The 16,548-nt window shown below is 34.3% G+C and overlaps 2 protein-coding genes across 2 annotated transcripts; both read right to left on the reverse strand.

Annotated features, from left to right (window-relative positions):
* Nucleotides 1-6,438: 6,438 nt before the first annotated feature.
* On the reverse strand, nucleotides 6,439-11,663 carry LOC113371377. The gene is made up of 3 exons (XM_026612004.1): nucleotides 11,567-11,663; nucleotides 6,920-7,108; nucleotides 6,439-6,878 (listed from the first exon to the last, which is right to left on the reverse strand). Exons 1-3 carry the CDS (start codon nucleotides 11,661-11,663, stop codon nucleotides 6,439-6,441), a joined length of 726 nt encoding a protein of 241 aa, XP_026467789.1.
* A 47-nt stretch (nucleotides 11,664-11,710) lies between these two features.
* On the reverse strand, nucleotides 11,711-15,124 carry LOC113371378. The gene is made up of 5 exons (XM_026612005.1): nucleotides 14,985-15,124; nucleotides 14,580-14,922; nucleotides 14,006-14,501; nucleotides 13,071-13,939; nucleotides 11,711-12,937 (listed from the first exon to the last, which is right to left on the reverse strand). Exons 1-5 carry the CDS (start codon nucleotides 15,122-15,124, stop codon nucleotides 11,711-11,713), a joined length of 3,075 nt encoding a protein of 1,024 aa, XP_026467790.1.
* Nucleotides 15,125-16,548: the final 1,424 nt, after the last annotated feature.

Here is a 16,548-nt window from a genome sequence, read left to right on the forward strand (position 1 = left end):
ATGTTATTTGTTGTCATATAATTGGTTTGATTTTTATATATTGTGGGAGATTGGCAGGTCGCGTCAATTTTAGTAAGCGAGGAAAAAATAATAATTGACGTGGAGTTTTGTTGGATCGTGTTTTTTTAGACAATGTAAAATTTTGTTCAGATTAATTTAACAAAATTTATAACCGCATTAAAGAATAAATATTTCATAATCGGTAATTTATTTGATTTCCGATAGTGGTGACCCCGACGTGATGACATTATGCCGCGTCAACACGTACATTTTAGCTGCCCCAAACTGCACATCCGGAATTTATACCAATGACTTGCAACTTTGGTTTGCCTTAGTGGAGAAGGCATTCGCGTCTTTCAATATCCACGATGAGAAGGAGAAATATGGATTATTGGTTACCAGATTGGATATTAGACATTCAACCGAGTGCGAGATTTGATAATCAATGAGCCTAAAGAGATGCCTTATTCTACATTAAAGGCTGCGTTAATTTCAAGATTAGGCACTCCGGAAAAGTCAAAGTTGCAGTTGTTTATGATGGATGTAGACCTGGTGATAGGACGCCATCTCAATACCTATGTCATTTGAGGACTTTAGTCGGAACTTCAATGATCGATAACGCAGTTAAAGCAATATGGTTATCCAGACTTCCAGTGGAAATTCCACAGTCCACAGTCAATACAAGAGGTAGGTGAACTAGCTGACCGCTTATTCATTAACCATTCACAGCAACGTGTAGCTGTGATTACAGATTCACAAACCTCTGAGAATGAAACAAAAAATTCTGATCTGCGTCAAATGCCTCGAGATATTGAAGCTGTTTCAAAGCGTTTGGATAAGATCCAAATGTATCAGAAGAAGAAAGTGTCTTTTAGAAGATGACAAGATAACTTATGTTGGTTTCATAGACGCTACGGAAGTCATGCGAGAAGGTGTATACCGCCATGTAATTTTAAGTCGGGAAACGATACGGGCGTTCACTAAAGGCGGCTAGTGACAAACGCCCAAATAACTCACGCCGCATTTTCATCACAGATAAGGAGACAAATGTGAGTTTTCTGATAGACACTGGATCCGATGTATGTGTGTACCCGCGCAGTTTAGTGAAATGTCCCCGTAAGAAATGTTCATTTGAGCTTTCAGCAGCAAATGGAACACCGATAGCTACATACGGTATGTTATCTTTAAAGTTAGATTTTGGACTTAGCAAAACCTTATCATTGAAATTCGTGATAGCAGAGGTGGTATTATTGGTGTAGATTTACTTGCTTATTTCAATCTCGCGATTGATGTTAAAAAGCGTATATTAGTTGAAACCCCTGCAGACTCAGCGGAACAACTTCAATCGGAAAGTAGAATAATACATTCCGTTAAAATGATGACAGCCACATTATACCCATATGATAAAATTTTAGAGGAATATCCAGACCTAACACGGCAGACTGCATTAGGGGTGTGCAAACTTGTTACTCAACATCATATTGAAACTACATCAGCACCACCTATAGCACATAAACCACGTCGCCTTGCACCAGATAAGTTAAAAGCTGTTAAATATGAGTTCGAAGCAATGATTAAAGCAGGGACAGCACGACCGTCCAAGAGCTGTTGGTCATCGCCTTTACATATGGTACGAAAAGGTTCTGGGTGGCGGCCTTGTGGAGACTATCGCAGGTTAAATGCGCGGACTCAACCGGATAGGCACCCAGTTTGCCATATCGATGATTTTGCGCAAGCATTATGTGGTAAGGTGATATTGATTTAGTGAAAGCTTACAATCAGATCCCTGTAGCTCAGGAAGACATTGCAAAAATTGCAATCACTACGCCTTTCGGGCTATTCGAATTTCCGTTTATGACGTTTGGCTTACGCAATGCAGCGCAAACTTTTCAGCGGTTCATGGATTAAATTTTGCGAGGTTTGGATTTCTGTTATGCATACATAGATGATATATTGGTTGCTTCGGAATCGCACGAACAGCATATGCAACATTTACATAGTGTATTCAAGAAGTTGCAAGAATTCGGTGTTGTAGTCAATCCAGCAAAATGTGTCTTCGGACAACCAAAAGTAAAGTTTTTAGGATATGAAGTCTCAGCCAACGGAACTAAACCTCTAGCAGACAAGATACTAGCTATACAAAATTACGAAAGGCCTAAGACGGTACAACAGTTACGTCAATTTTTAGGTATGTTAAATTTTTACCGACGCTTCATTCCGAAAGCCGCAGAAGTACAAGTGCCGTTAACCAACAAGTTGTGTGGTAATGTGAAGAAGAATGCTGTATTGAATTGGGATTCAAATATGGAGAAAGCGTTTGAAAAGTGTAAAAAAAGTTTAGCAAAAGCAACGTTATTGATGCACCCGCGTTTAAACGCTTCTCTAGCTATAGCTTGTGATGCTTCCGACCACACTATAGGAGCGGCGTTGCAGCAACAAATTTATGGTGAATGGGGCCCATAGCTTTTTACTCGAGAAAATTGAATGCAACAGAAAGAAAATATTCGACTTACGACAGAGAACTTCTTGCAATTTACGACGCCGTAAAATTTTTTAGACATATGGTAGAGGGAAGAGAATTTGTGATATATACTGATCATAAACCTATCACTTACGCGTTTAAAAAGAAAGATAGCCAGTGTACGCCAAGACAGTTTTGCTACTTTGATTTTGTTAGTCAATTTTCGACTGACATCAGACATATATCGGGTCAAGATAACGTGGTAGCAGATGCTTTATCCCGTATAGAGATAGTTAACAAATGTGATCTAGATTTTAAGGCGATTGCAGATGAACAACATAAGGATATAGACGTGGCACAACTGTTATTACATTCTGACCATTCTCTTAAATTAAAAAGAATTTTTATAGAAGAATTGGGAACATCGCTATTGTGCGATGTATCTCAACCAATCATTCGGCCGGCGATACCAAAAAGATTTCGCCGTGCTATATTCAATAGCCTAAATGGTTTGTCGCATCCTGGAGCAAATGCTACAATCAGATTGATAACGCAACATTATGTATGGCCTTCCATTAAAGAGGATTGTCGACAATGGGCTCGCAGCTGCCTAGATTGTCAGCGCTCAAAAATTAGTCGATACATTGTCTCAAGACCTGGAGTATTTCCATTGTCAGGAGCACGATTCGAACATGTACACGTCGACATCGTGATTATGCCGTTATCAGATGGATATCGTTATTGTCTAGCATGCGTAGATCGTTTTTCTCGTTGGCCTGAAGCAATCCCTATAGAAAATCGTAATTAATATTTGCTCAAAGTCAAATTGGACCTTTGTGTCTGCTCTACATATATACTTTTTATTAAATTTACTTTAATTCATCGAATGTTACTTGAAACTTTTTAAAAAGCAGGTCAAAGAAAAAATACTTAATTCATTTCTCATGTATCCTCGCAGAAATTTAAAAATTTTGTATAAGCTCAGTAGTTTTTTTTACGATTATACACAAAATCCAGAATCCAAAAAGAATCTGAAAATCTTGAAACGTAATCAATAAGTCGAAAGAACAGAAAAGACTTGGATTGGATTATACCATGTTTTATATAGAAAGTGTATAAAACTTCCAGTTTGATTGTATTGACAAAATATAGACAAACTAATGGGGTTTATTGTTTTTATATATATATATATATATATATATATATATATATATGTAATATTTTTGCAGCCCAATCATCGAAATAAAAAAAGATTAAACAACAAAATTATTTATTTCATTAAACGTTTCGACACTTAATGTGTGTCATCATTCAGTAATCAAACCAGGAAAAACAACAGAAAAAATTCTTCGATTAATGGTGGTTGTGATTGGTACGACTTGGAGCAGCAAAACCTGAAATCTTGGGATGATTTCAAAAATCATTTCAAGAGAGCTTTCATTCTAAGTGGAGAGAACTTAGGAACGAAATGGGATGAGAAAGTGGAAACAGCTGATGAAAAAATCAGAGGGTGCCAATGCGTATTATTATTCCAAAAGAAAGTTGTACCAGGCGTTAAACATGAGTTTGGAAGAAACAACACAGCAAGTACTTAGAGGACTGCTGAATAAGCAGCTATTTGTGATTTTAACTGCAGAGAAGCACGCCGACTGTTCCGAACTAGGTGCATGTATTTTAAAACATGAAACATCCGGATGAAAAAGGACTCCAGCAGACTGCAGACGTCCCCAACATAACAGTCATAAGCCAGTCAGATTGGACGATTATTTACTTGGGGACGAATGTTAGCGATTTTGAATATTCGCGCCAGAGCCTATCGAAATATTTTAGTGTATGCTGCATTGTATCTAATGTCAGGCGAACGCAATGTTTGTGAATAAAGACATGTTCTTACTTTGCTAAACTTTGAGGTGAAAGCACTAAACTGGAAATAAAGAGAACTAGCGTAACACGAAAAGTTGTTGTTGTTATTATATATGTATTATATTAACGTGCAACTTTATTTCAGTTAGCCGAAGTTAAAGTATCAATATATTTGATGAATATAGTGTAAATGATAAAGTGAAGCGTCTATATAACGTTGTTTTGCTAAGTAAGGTATATTCTGAACATTCTCTAAAGAATCAAAAATATTAATACTTAAAGTGTATAAGGATATGTTGTTTGAATGCTAAATACAAAAATGTATTATGAAAACAATAAACCCCATTAGTGTGTCTATATTTTGTCAATACAATCAAACTGGAAGATTCATGGACCGATTCTGCCGCATAACAGAGAAATGTTACGGCATAGCTATGTTATGCTCCGACTTCCATACATTATGCGAATGAATCATACTGAATGCTGTCAAAATATCATGTATTTGCTGTTCATTCCGGCGTTTTATACATAAACTGCAACGTCACTCGTATGTTATCTAGTGGTATCAGAAACACACACTTATCTAACATCGTTTTTTTGACATTTGTGCAGCTTTTAGGTTATGTTTTGCATCAGAAAACCTGAGAAATTCGCCTGACTGAACACCAACCGCATAACTTTTGTCTACATTACTATGGAAAATTCTTCATAACATGACCTTATCATCAGAATCGGTCCCTCAATCAAAGTATTTTTTGTTCTTTCGACTTATTGATTACGTTTCTAGTTTTTCATATTTTTCTTGGATTCTGGATTTTGTGTAGAATTGTGAATAGAGAGAAGAGATAGAAAATAAATTAAGTATTTCTACTTTGACCTGCTTTTTTAAAAGTTTCCGATAACATTTGATGAAAAAAAGTAAAATTGATAAAAAGTATATTATATCTTATATGTAGCGCAGGGCGAGGCACAAAGGTCCCAATTTGACTTTGAGCAAATATAAACTATAATATGAAAACCAAACCAATTATATGACAACAAATAACACATTTCAAACGAACAATTATGTGACTGCGTTCAGTAAGAGTGCCAGGTACTTTATCATTGTAGAATAAAGCATCTTTCAAAAAATCGTTATCTAGACCTTTTTACCCTATAGGCGGAGTAACTTGGAACGGCCAGGTGGCAAACAGGTTTAATGTTATTTTAATTTTAAAGGTATTTTACTAACTAATTACATTTTTAATTAATGCTAAAAAGCTACCAACGGAAGAAAACACTTTTATTATGGATTTTCAAAGATTACCGTTTATATCCCGATAGTAAAGTCATGAGAATCAAGGCACATCTTTTTCCCTTCAGTCTTATATATTGTTGTTAAACAATGCTTTACTGGTTTTTGACACATCGGTGGTGGACCCTCTTAACCCCGGACCTTCATATATTACTATCTGTTCTTCGATAAATTGTGGAAAATTATAACTAGAAAAATGTTATTCGACAAAATGTCCCTTTGATCGATAACAAATTTAGGTTCTGAATCTAAATAACATAAATAAAAAATAATATAACCTAGAAAATGTTTTATAAATACCGAATAGTATATAATTATACTATATCTTTCAGAGCACAGTGTTTGAGAAAAATATTCATAACTAGCTGACCCGGTGAACTTCGTATCACATAAATAATCATTAATAAAAATTAATTAAATCTTGTATATGAAATAATTAACACATTTGGTTGGAATTAATGCGAAGCTTTCACATATACTATATTTTAATTATCAAAAATACCTTTTTTTATATTTCATATATAAAATATTTTATACATTTGCTTATGAATCGAATGTTTTAGACTCAATATAAAGCTTTTTTGTAGACAATATTTTTGGTCTTTTTTTGCGGTGCGTAAATGAATAAGGATGATGGTTTCCCGACGCGCGAACACGCAACGTATAATTGGCCGTGTGCGAAACATGGAAACTCTAAGTTGATACCGCAAACCTGCAGCGACTGTCCTTGCGATTTGTTGATGCTCATTGCAAAAGCGATGCGTATTGGAAATTGTAAACACCTGAAATCAAATCGTAAATCCGTTGGGATCATAGGAATTCACGGGAACAATACATCTTGTCCCTTGTATTTACCTTTAATTATTTTTGCCACAATTACATTATTCATTAGCTTTTTTATAACCAATCTTGTTCCATTGCATAGTATGGGCTGATTTAAATTACGTAGCATGATGACAACTGATCCTACTTTCAATTGTAAATTATGTGGTGGCAGCCCAGGCAATTCTAATGAATTTAGAAATTCTGTAGGATAGTTCAGTATGTCATCCTGATTTGTAGCGGTGTCTACAAATTTATAAGTAATGCATTCCCCTGGAAGTGAACTTTGTATTGTTGCATTGAGATCGTCGACATCTTTATTTTTTGCCGCCAATATTGCTCGTTCGCTCAGCCAATTGAGATCGTGAAATTGTTGGTTTATATCTGTAAATACGCATTGAATAAGCTCCTCCTTTGTGTTTGTGAAGCTACAAAAATCTGCGGGAAATATGATTAACCCCCATCAACTGCGACATTACCATTTCCAATATTTAGTAACTGCTTTGAAAACACTTTCGCTGTTTCATCTTGTTGCAAAACCACTCGCATGTTCGTTGTTAACTGCAGTTTCTTAACATGACGCCACAAATTTGATGATTTTAGGCTTGCGTTTAGTTCGTCAGCAACAGTTGATCGCGGTATAACTGGAAGAGTTTGGCGAAAATCACCTTTTTTTTTTTTTTTTTTGTTACAATTTATTTTTGTTAATCAAGACTTTAATGTCTTATTTACAAAATTGATATGAGCAAAAAAAAATACAAAAAAAACAAAAAATGCAATACATTGAACATAAAATGAAAAAAGTTAAATTAAAAATTAAATTAAAACAGTAATACAAAAATAATAACATAAATGAACGATGACGTGATGATGTATGCCGCGTACTACGTCAGGACGCGTGCAGACATTGGGCTAGGTATTTGGTAGATCGGAAGGCCATTTCTTGCTCAATCTTCTTATCGGTCTCTGAATCGCTTGAATTGTAGGATTTGTATGCTGGATTAATTTGTTGTTGAAAGATGAACTTCTAATCTTGATCATTTCGTTGACTGTTGAGATTTTCAAATCCTTATGTAGGCAAAAATTCGAAATATACCAAGGCGCATTAGTAAGGATACGCAGAATTTTATTCTGGCACATTTGAATGATGTTTATGTTAGATTTGCATGAGCAACCCCATAGTTCGATTCCATAAGTCCAAATGGGCACTATGATAGTTTTATACAAAAGTACCTTGTTATCGAGAGAGATTTCAGATTTCCTCCCAAAAAGCCAGTAAATATCTTTTATTTTCAGTTGGATTTGTTTCTTTTTATATTCAATGTGCGTTCTCCATGTCAATTTCGAATCAATGTGCATGCCTAAATATTTAACAGAATTGCATAGTGGAATTATTGAATTGTTCATGATGATGGGTGGACTGTTGTGATGTTTTAGAGAAACAATTATGTGCTGAGATTTTTCGATATTGATTTTGATATTCCAATCTAAAAACCATTTTTCGAGACTAGATAAATAATTTTGTAACTGACAAGTTGCTGTTCTAATATCGGAATTGCATGAAATAATTGCTATGTCATCGGCGTAAGTGCATATGGTTAGAAGATCATCTGTGGGCATATCGTTTGTGAAAAGAAGATAAAGTAGAGGGCTTAGCACACTACCCTGTGGTACTTCGCATTCTATATTTCTGATGCTCGAAGTCACATCTTTAATTTTGATTCTAAATTTTCTATTAAGCAAATATGAGCTTAAGATATTAAAGTAGTTTGGAAAAGTTGTTTTGATTTTATATAGGAGTCCTGAGTGCCAAACCTTATCAAAAGCCTGACTGACATCTAAGAATACGGCTACGCTGTGTTCCTTTCTATTCATGGCTTCAAGAATACGAGACACCGTTCTGTTGCATTGTTGAATTGTAGAGTGATTTTTTCTGAAGCCAAACTGATGGTGAGGAATCCAACTATCATTCGGATGATCTTCTGACAATCTCTGCAACAAAAGTCTCTCTAAAATTTTCGATAATATCGATAAAAGACTGATAGGACGGTATGAACTAGCAGTGTGATGGTTTTTGTTTGGTTTAGCGATCATAATAATTTCTGCAGTCTTCCACGCTGTGGGCCAATAATTGTATTGAAGTATGGCGTTGAAAATATTTGTTATATATAAAATACCTTTTGTAGGCAATTCTTTTAACATCTTTGGAGTAATTTTATCCATACCCGGCGAAGATCTATTTTTTATCCTTTTTATTTCTCATAAGACATCATTTGGTGAAAAATGTCCTAACGGTGTAGAATGTATGGGTTGATTTACGAAATTGTTAATTAAATTATTCTGGGAAATATTTCGAGCGCTAAAAATGCTACTTAGATGATCAGCAAACGCCTCCGCTTTTTCTTCGTTGCTTTTTGCCCAAATGAATCCGTTTTGGTTGGTTATTTTCAGAGGAGGGTTTTGTTGTAGGGGTTTACTTATGTTTCTGATTGGTTTCCATATGGAATTATCGTACCTATTTAGCTGCAATATATACGACCTGAATGTACAATTCTTCCATTCTTTCATTTTTTTCCTCAGCGTGTTATTGAGATGATTAAGCGATGTCTTATCCGTTGGTAGATGAGAATGTTGCCAGGTACGTCTTGCTCTTCGTTTCTGTGCAATTAGCTTCTTAATCTCTTGCGGAATTATTAGATTATCATTTCTTGGAATAATGTTCGGGGTGATCTGCTTGGTTGTTTCACGTACAATCTCAGAAAAATAATCTATATTATTTTCTATATCAATAACGCTTGTAGGCCTAGATTTTGGAAATAATTTTGAATCAAGTATGGATTTGAATTGAATCCAGTTAGAAAGATTGTTGTGTAGAATATGATTGTTGATAACTGGAGTAGGAAATGTGCTAAACGTCACAAGTATTGGAGAATGATCTGAAGAGAGATCGTAACTAGATTCAATATTGAGATTTGAAAGATCAATACCTTTCACAATAAAAAAATCTAAAAGGTCTGGAACTTTAGTAGGGTCAGAAGGCCAATAAGTTGGACTGCAAGTTGAAATAAAGGAGAGGTTATTTTGCCCTATGGCTGCATGAAGAATCTTTCCTTTGGCTGTAGTCAGTCTAGAACCCCAGGCAATATGTTTACAATTAAAGTCACCACCAATGATAAATTTATTACCTAATTGAGAGAAAAATGAAGAAAACTGAGCACAAGAAATTTTGAATCTTGGTGGACAATAAACAGCAGAAACACAAAAATTATATAAATTTGTTTCAACAGAAATTTGAGTTGCTTGTAGAAAATCATCAGAAATATTTGGTAGAACAAAATGTTTTATATTATTTTTGATTAATATAGCCGAACCGCCGCGAGCCCTGCCACTTGGGTGATTTGAATTATAAGTAGCGTAGTTATAAATTTTAAAGTAGTTTTTTTCAGTGAAGTGAGTTTCTGAGATTAATAAGATATCTATTAAGTTTAACTTTAAAAAACATTCTACTTCATTTTTGTGAGGTATTAAACCGTTGGCATTCCATTCAGCAATTTTAATTATTTTTGCCATTGCTTTTGTTGTTGACTAACGTGGATAACATATTTATTATTATGGTGTTCTGTTGCAAAAGCTGATTGAAGATATTTTTAAATTCTAAAATAAGTGTTGCTAGAGAATCAGAATCGGGATTTGAAGGTGAATGATTAGAAGCAGAGTAATTGTTTTTTGCAATGTCTGCATAGGATGAATTTTGAATTGTTGAATTTGAGGCCGGAGAAATGTTGTTTATTTTATTATTAGAATTAGAATTATTAGAATTTTTAAAATTTTGGTTATTTGGATTTGGATTTATGACTGATTCATTTACTGGAGATTTGTTTCTTTGTTCTTTAATTTTTTGGAAGTATGAGCAACCGCGATAATTAGCTGGATGAGCACCGTCGCAAAAATAACAACATGCCGGAGCATTCGGATCTTTGGTACAAGCTTTAGTATTATGATTATCACCGCATTTTAGGCAAGCAAATGGTCTATTGCAGTATTTTTTGGTGTGATTAAAGAGTTGACAGCGAGTGCATTGTATAATGTTGTTGGACTTTCTCGGTGGTTCGACGCGTATTATGCAGTTGAATAATTTATAAATGTTATAAATATTTTTGTTATTTCTATTTGGTTCCAGATCAACAAAAAACATATTAAGAGGTTCTTTTGTTATTCTATGTCTAATATTTAGGATATTACGTACGACATGACCCTGTTTTAATAGTTCTAATTTAATTGCATCTGTGCTTGTTGAAAAGAGTACATTTCTAAGAACAACCCTATAAGCCTTCTCTTCTTTTAATTGATATGTATGATATACGGCATTAGTTTCTTTTAGATGTCTGGATAAAGTTCGAAAATGGTCGACAGAATTACATAGAATTTTAAATGTATTGTTAGCTAAACTTCTCAGGAAATATTGATCGTGCGGAATTATTTCATTTAATTGATTAGACATATCATTAATATCGTCAACTCCGTAAATAAATATTGGAGGGGGCTTACTGACTGGAGCCGGTTTAACTGAGTTGTTATCATTAGCTGTGTCTATTGTTGAAAGGGCCGAAAATCTGTTTTGAATTTTGACATCTATTCCTAATGGTTCAAATGAAGTTTTTCTTTTTTTGAAATTGACTACTTGCCATGAATTAGGAAATTTCTTGACATCAGAATGTGGTTGAGAGAGGCTTGTAGATGCATTATTACTAGATGATATTACTTCCTGCATTGAGTCAGTAACTGATGAAGTTGAACGCAGCGAGATCTTTTCCGATGTAAACATATTAGTCCGACCTTCCTCGCGAGGTATCTTGCTGTATTTGCTGGATCCAATAACGGTCCTTCGTAGTTTTGGGATTTCTGATGGTTTACTGTCCGATTCCATATTCGCTTCTATATCTTGATTGAAATGTAAGACATTTTTTTGATTCCACAAATGCACATTAGAGTCTCGATTATGTATGGTTTTTTGTAAGCAATTATTTAATTATCTGTACACTTTTGTAAGCTTTTCATGCAATTTTAATAAACCGTAAAATTCAAACTGACATGCACTTGTTTTCAATGTTTTAATCGAAAATCACCTGACAACAAAATCATTGCTCCACCAAAAATATTTTGATTGTCACGCAAATCTTTCAGTGTTCTGTCCAGTGCTTCCAGTGACATCTTGTGAGCCATTGTACATTCGTCCAAGATAATCAATTTACATGTCTGAAGTATCTTGGCTATGGCGCTAGTTTTTCTGATGTTGCAAACTGGTGTTTCATTGATTTGCATATTATTAATGCTGAATGTGCAGTTCGTCCAACTTCTAACAATGTTGCTGCTATTCCTGATGATGCCAATGCTAGAGCGACGTTATTTTGCGATCTGATCTTTGCCAATAGCAATGATAACAGGAATGTTTTGCCAGTACCACCAGGAGCATCAAGAAAAAAAATCCCTCCGGATCCACTGTTCACTGCTTGTATCAAATCATCATATACAATCCTTTGATGATCATTCAACTTTGGAACAGTTGTGCGAACTATTTCAGTCAATGTTTTAATATCATACTGTTGCTCTCTTCTTAACTCATGGTTAAATGCATCTTCTACACAACGGTTTGGTGCTGTTAGGCCCAAACATGATAATATTTTATTCGCCATCAATAAACACATATCCTCTATCATGATCAAAGTTTTATTATAAATTTCTGCAGTAATTTGTAGTGCTGGATTGAATGTTTGACAACGCGCACTATGTAAAATATCCTCAGACATGTCATCTCTGTATTTGATCCACAAATCTTTCGGATTTGAGGAAAAACATGTTGAAATTATAATCGCAAACAATGTACGCACTTGATGCGGAGATGAGGATATTACGGCATCCTTGAGCGTATTATCCCAATGCGAATCGTCTTCGAGCAACTGCAACATGTGACATGCTTCACGGTAAGTCGCACAAAGATGTCCATCAACTGTTTTCAATTGTTGAAATGATGTCGGTCCAGGAACATTAACCAGCAATAACCTAAGGTAGTAACATTCATCATTATTTGGATGTACTGTATAAATGCGCCCTATAGCATCTGTAGCAAATATATTTGGATATCCTTCAACCGGTGTTCCTTTTTTACGACGTTGAAACGACTTCGATGATGCGTTCCATGTGTAATAGCGCGGCATATCAGCATACATCAAAGTACGGGCGAAATCATCTCTTTGACAAATTGAAAAGAAACTTGTTAATGTTGCTGGAGGTGGATGCGCCGCTCTATCAACAGCATTAACAGGGTTAAAATATACTCTTTGTCCATTTTCTAAATGGACTGCCAAATGGACTTCAGAAGGGTGTCTTTCATGTATTGGGAAAGAAAAAATTCTCCAAATTGCTTCATTGCTACTTACGTAGCGACCCATCTGATACTCAGAAACTTCATCATTTGTTTTAGCAACAGCGAACATGGCCTGTTTTATATATTTTTATTGATTTGACAGAGTTACAAAATTCTACATTGATGTGTGCTTGAAAAGTTTTGGATAATATCGGGGAGTACGGCACAATCCATCGGTTGTCAACATATAAATCTCGTCCTTTTACCTTCACAACTACATATTGCCCACCATCCGCAACTGATTGCCTTCGATACAGCGGATAACCGTCATTTCCAGTAATGGTTTCAGCAGTTAGATTTCTCGGGTATCGTTTAGAGCACTTGCCGTCAATCATACAGGTCGAGCTATCGTTGAAAACTCCGCAAGGTCCATGTATTATATGTTTAGTAATTATTGCATGCAAATTTGGATCAACATTTTTATTAGGAATCTCTGCTGATATGACTGAATCAATATCTTCTGGCCTCATTTTGTCAATTAACCAGACTAAGATGTGCGCATGTGGAAGACCACGCTTTTGCCACTCAACTGAGTACATCCAGCAACGTACTTGGCCATATACATGATGCTTTATTATGAAATTCAACAAATATTTCAATTTTTGTTTAAAAACTCTGGCAGTAATATCATGTCTATCTCCTGGTGTTTGGTCGTGTATCAATTCTTTCTTAATTTCTATCCATTTCGGGTTACATGTGAATGTAATGAATAGATCAGGGCGACCATATTTTCTAACATTTCTAACAATGACATACATTGCATCTTGTGCGTAATCGTGCATGTGGCGCGGGCTTCCAATGTAGGTAGCCGGCAAAATTGTCATTTTACCCACATTGTTTGCATTACCATCGGCAATAATAGCATCACGAAGATGGATGTATTCTTCAGATCGAAGGTGCTGTTGGTTTAAGCGTATGTATGTTAATCGCTCAGTCTCAATTTTGACGTACATGTCAACAGCGAACTGTTGAAAAAGTCGTTGACACATCAAAATGTGGTTTATTTCACCATCACGGATCATCAGCCTGTATGAATAAAAATTCATAGCGCTAACTTTTTTATTGGTTTCAGCACCTAAAATCACAAATAATAATATAGATATTGAGTTAAAAAATATTATTTAATTATGTTTATAATTGCCTGTTATTGGATTAACCATTTTGACACTAAAGTGATACCCATCTTCTCCCTGCCAGAAGATTAACGGATATTGTAAAGCATCATAAGACCTATGAGTTTCGGACACGCGCCTTAATTCATTGTTTCGGCGGTGAAGCACAATATCTCTTGATTGCATATATTCTCCAACAACGACTATAGCCACTTCATCAATTGTAGGTGAATTAAATCTTCCTGCATGCTCACCAGCAGGTGTTTTGTCAGCTCTTATTACAATATTATGGCTGTCTGATGGCATTCGATCAAGTGCCACTTTGAATAAATTTACTAAACAATTGTTGCGATGAAGAAACGTTTGCAGTTGTTGGACAACGGATCGCTTTACTGATGGATTATGAGTACAACGCGTATTAACTTCAGCGTCCTGATTGCCTAGGAAATAAATTTGTAGGAATTGATGATCTACATCTGGTAATGGCAGCAGTGCCCCCAATAGGTGATGAATTTGTCCTTGCACCTTGTAATTTTTTATGACATTTACAATTTATTTTTTATACAAATACAAATTAACATGAGAAACATTATGATATATTACCTTGAACGTCGGCATGAAATTGTTCTGTACTATATGCGGTGCTCCGAAAGATGTCATTTGGAAGCAGTTATTATATTTCTGGATGTTGGATAAGAAGTGTTTAGAGTCATTTGTCATTCCAAAAATTAGTGAGTGTAATGGATCAGGTGGTGGTACCAATTGTGGCAACTTCACCTTACCGCCAGCACAACATAGTCCTGCAGATTCACCATTGTATTTTAAGGCTTTACAGTGCTGACAAATGATCGACATGTCTCCAATTTTTACAAATTTGTGGGCACTGTAATCTATTTCCGGATCATAAGAGAATGCTGCTCGCTCCAGGTTGACTGAAGCATTGCTTCTGCGAATTCGAGAAGTTTCATTTTCGCGTGTGATCGATTTGCAGCAACTTGTTCTCTAAACTCAAGCAAATCTGTCATTGCAATCTGGCTATCATTATTATCAGTCTCCATCTGCCCATCAGTGCGGTTATTACGCGAATTACGTTTTTGGCGTGTTATTTGACTTCTACGACCAATGTCAGGTCTATTTCTTCTCGGCATCGTGAACAGCTGGTATCAGATTTATATAGTATAGATACTACTGTATATAGGGTTTGTGATTCTCCTAAATCACACTAAAACACTATACTTTTTCAGTAACTCTGTATTCGAGTTAGTGATTCTCCTAAATCACACTAAAACACTACACTTCTTTAATAACTCTGTATTCTCACTATCTTTCACAATAACTTTGATTCGGCATTAAGCTTCAAACCATAGATAAAAGAAGAGTAATCAAACAGAGCATTAATCCTTAAGTTAACTAATCAACCAATATTACTTATATTATAGCTAACTTCATACATCAATGTTCGCACTGATGACCGTTGCATTCAAATTTAACTTATTACTAACATAAGCTTAAAAAATGTATAAAACCGAAAACTTAAAAAATAACTCAAACACATAGGAAAAAATGAATTTGAGAAAACATGATGCACATAGGAAAGTAATAAAAAGATTCAATAATAATCAAAGTAACACATAATCATAATTTTCCTCAAAGCTTTAATTTTTTTAGCTTGTTTCTTGTTCTAATTCTTAAAATATATTAAAAAATTCCATTAAATTAAATAAAATGTAAAAAACTTTAAAACAAATAATTAGTAAAAATTCGTTGCTTGAAATTTATAACACTACATTTATGTAAAATGTATGTTACCAACTTAATATAATAGTATCTATAATATATTAAACTGTGCATTCATTCTAAATATTAACACTAAATATGAAGACAATATAAAGCTATAACAATGCATCTCTAGGTGATAAATAATACAAAAAACGATATATATTTCTCAATCTTTATTATAATAATATATATTAATTATATTTATAAATATTTTCGTTCAAAATATAATCAACTAATAAAAAATTTTATCAGCTATGTAAACATTAATCTATTGAAACATTAAAGAATTTTCAGAAACGTCAAAAAATGCATAGTACATTTTTTTTTACTGAATGTATTAGTACATTTGTTTTTACTGAATGTATATACAAATAAAGAAATTAGACATTAGTAGTAATTTATTGTTCAAAGAATTTTGTTTGAAATAATTTAGTAGTCGACAAATTTCTTCCTCAATGAAATTAGTATTTCTTCTGTAATATCGCATGACATAAATGTATATAAATTAATAAGCAATAAACAAATAACAAATATTGTTTAAATTCATCTTATTATTTTTCTCTATTAATTATATAATCAATAACCTTCTTGGAGTTGTAAATGATTATAATTTAGCTTATTATCAGTAAGTTGCAATTTAAAAATTATTTTCCGTGAAATGCTTTATGCTGAGAGTTCTCCGGCTTGTTATATAGCTATAGAAAATGGACATTTTTTCTTTCTCAATTTGCTTTCACATATTCACATTTTTAACATGTGTTCATATTGTAATAAATTTCAATATGTTTGTTTT

The sequence above is a fragment of the Ctenocephalides felis genome, unplaced genomic scaffold (assembly GCF_003426905.1).
Source record: "Ctenocephalides felis isolate EL2017-DRISC unplaced genomic scaffold, ASM342690v1 CF-g0.4_SCAFFOLD_01492, whole genome shotgun sequence".
In the NCBI taxonomy this organism is placed as follows: Eukaryota; Metazoa; Arthropoda; class Insecta; order Siphonaptera; family Pulicidae; genus Ctenocephalides; species Ctenocephalides felis.

Bases quoted from the DNA above. Each gene is read 5' to 3' on its own strand.
- LOC113371378 (XM_026612005.1), bottom strand. From the start codon at position 15,124: ATGCCGAGAAGAAATAGACCTGACATTGGTCGTAGAAGTCAAATAACA. The intron at 13,940-14,005 runs GCAATTATAAAC...TTGTGATTTTAG, and splicing joins AATGGTTAATCCAATAACAG to GTGCTGAAACCAATAAAAAA. The intron at 12,938-13,070 runs GTAAAAGGACGA...TATATAAAACAG, and splicing joins GGCAATATGTAGTTGTGAAG to GCCATGTTCGCTGTTGCTAA.
- LOC113371377 (XM_026612004.1), bottom strand. From the start codon at position 11,663: ATGGCTCACAAGATGTCACTGGAAGCACTGGACAGAACACTGAAAGAT. The intron at 7,109-11,566 runs GTGATTTTCGAT...AAAAAAAAAAAG, and splicing joins AGCAATGATTTTGTTGTCAG to GTGATTTTCGCCAAACTCTT. The intron at 6,879-6,919 runs GTAATGTCGCAG...TATTTCCCGCAG, and splicing joins GTTACTAAATATTGGAAATG to ATTTTTGTAGCTTCACAAAC.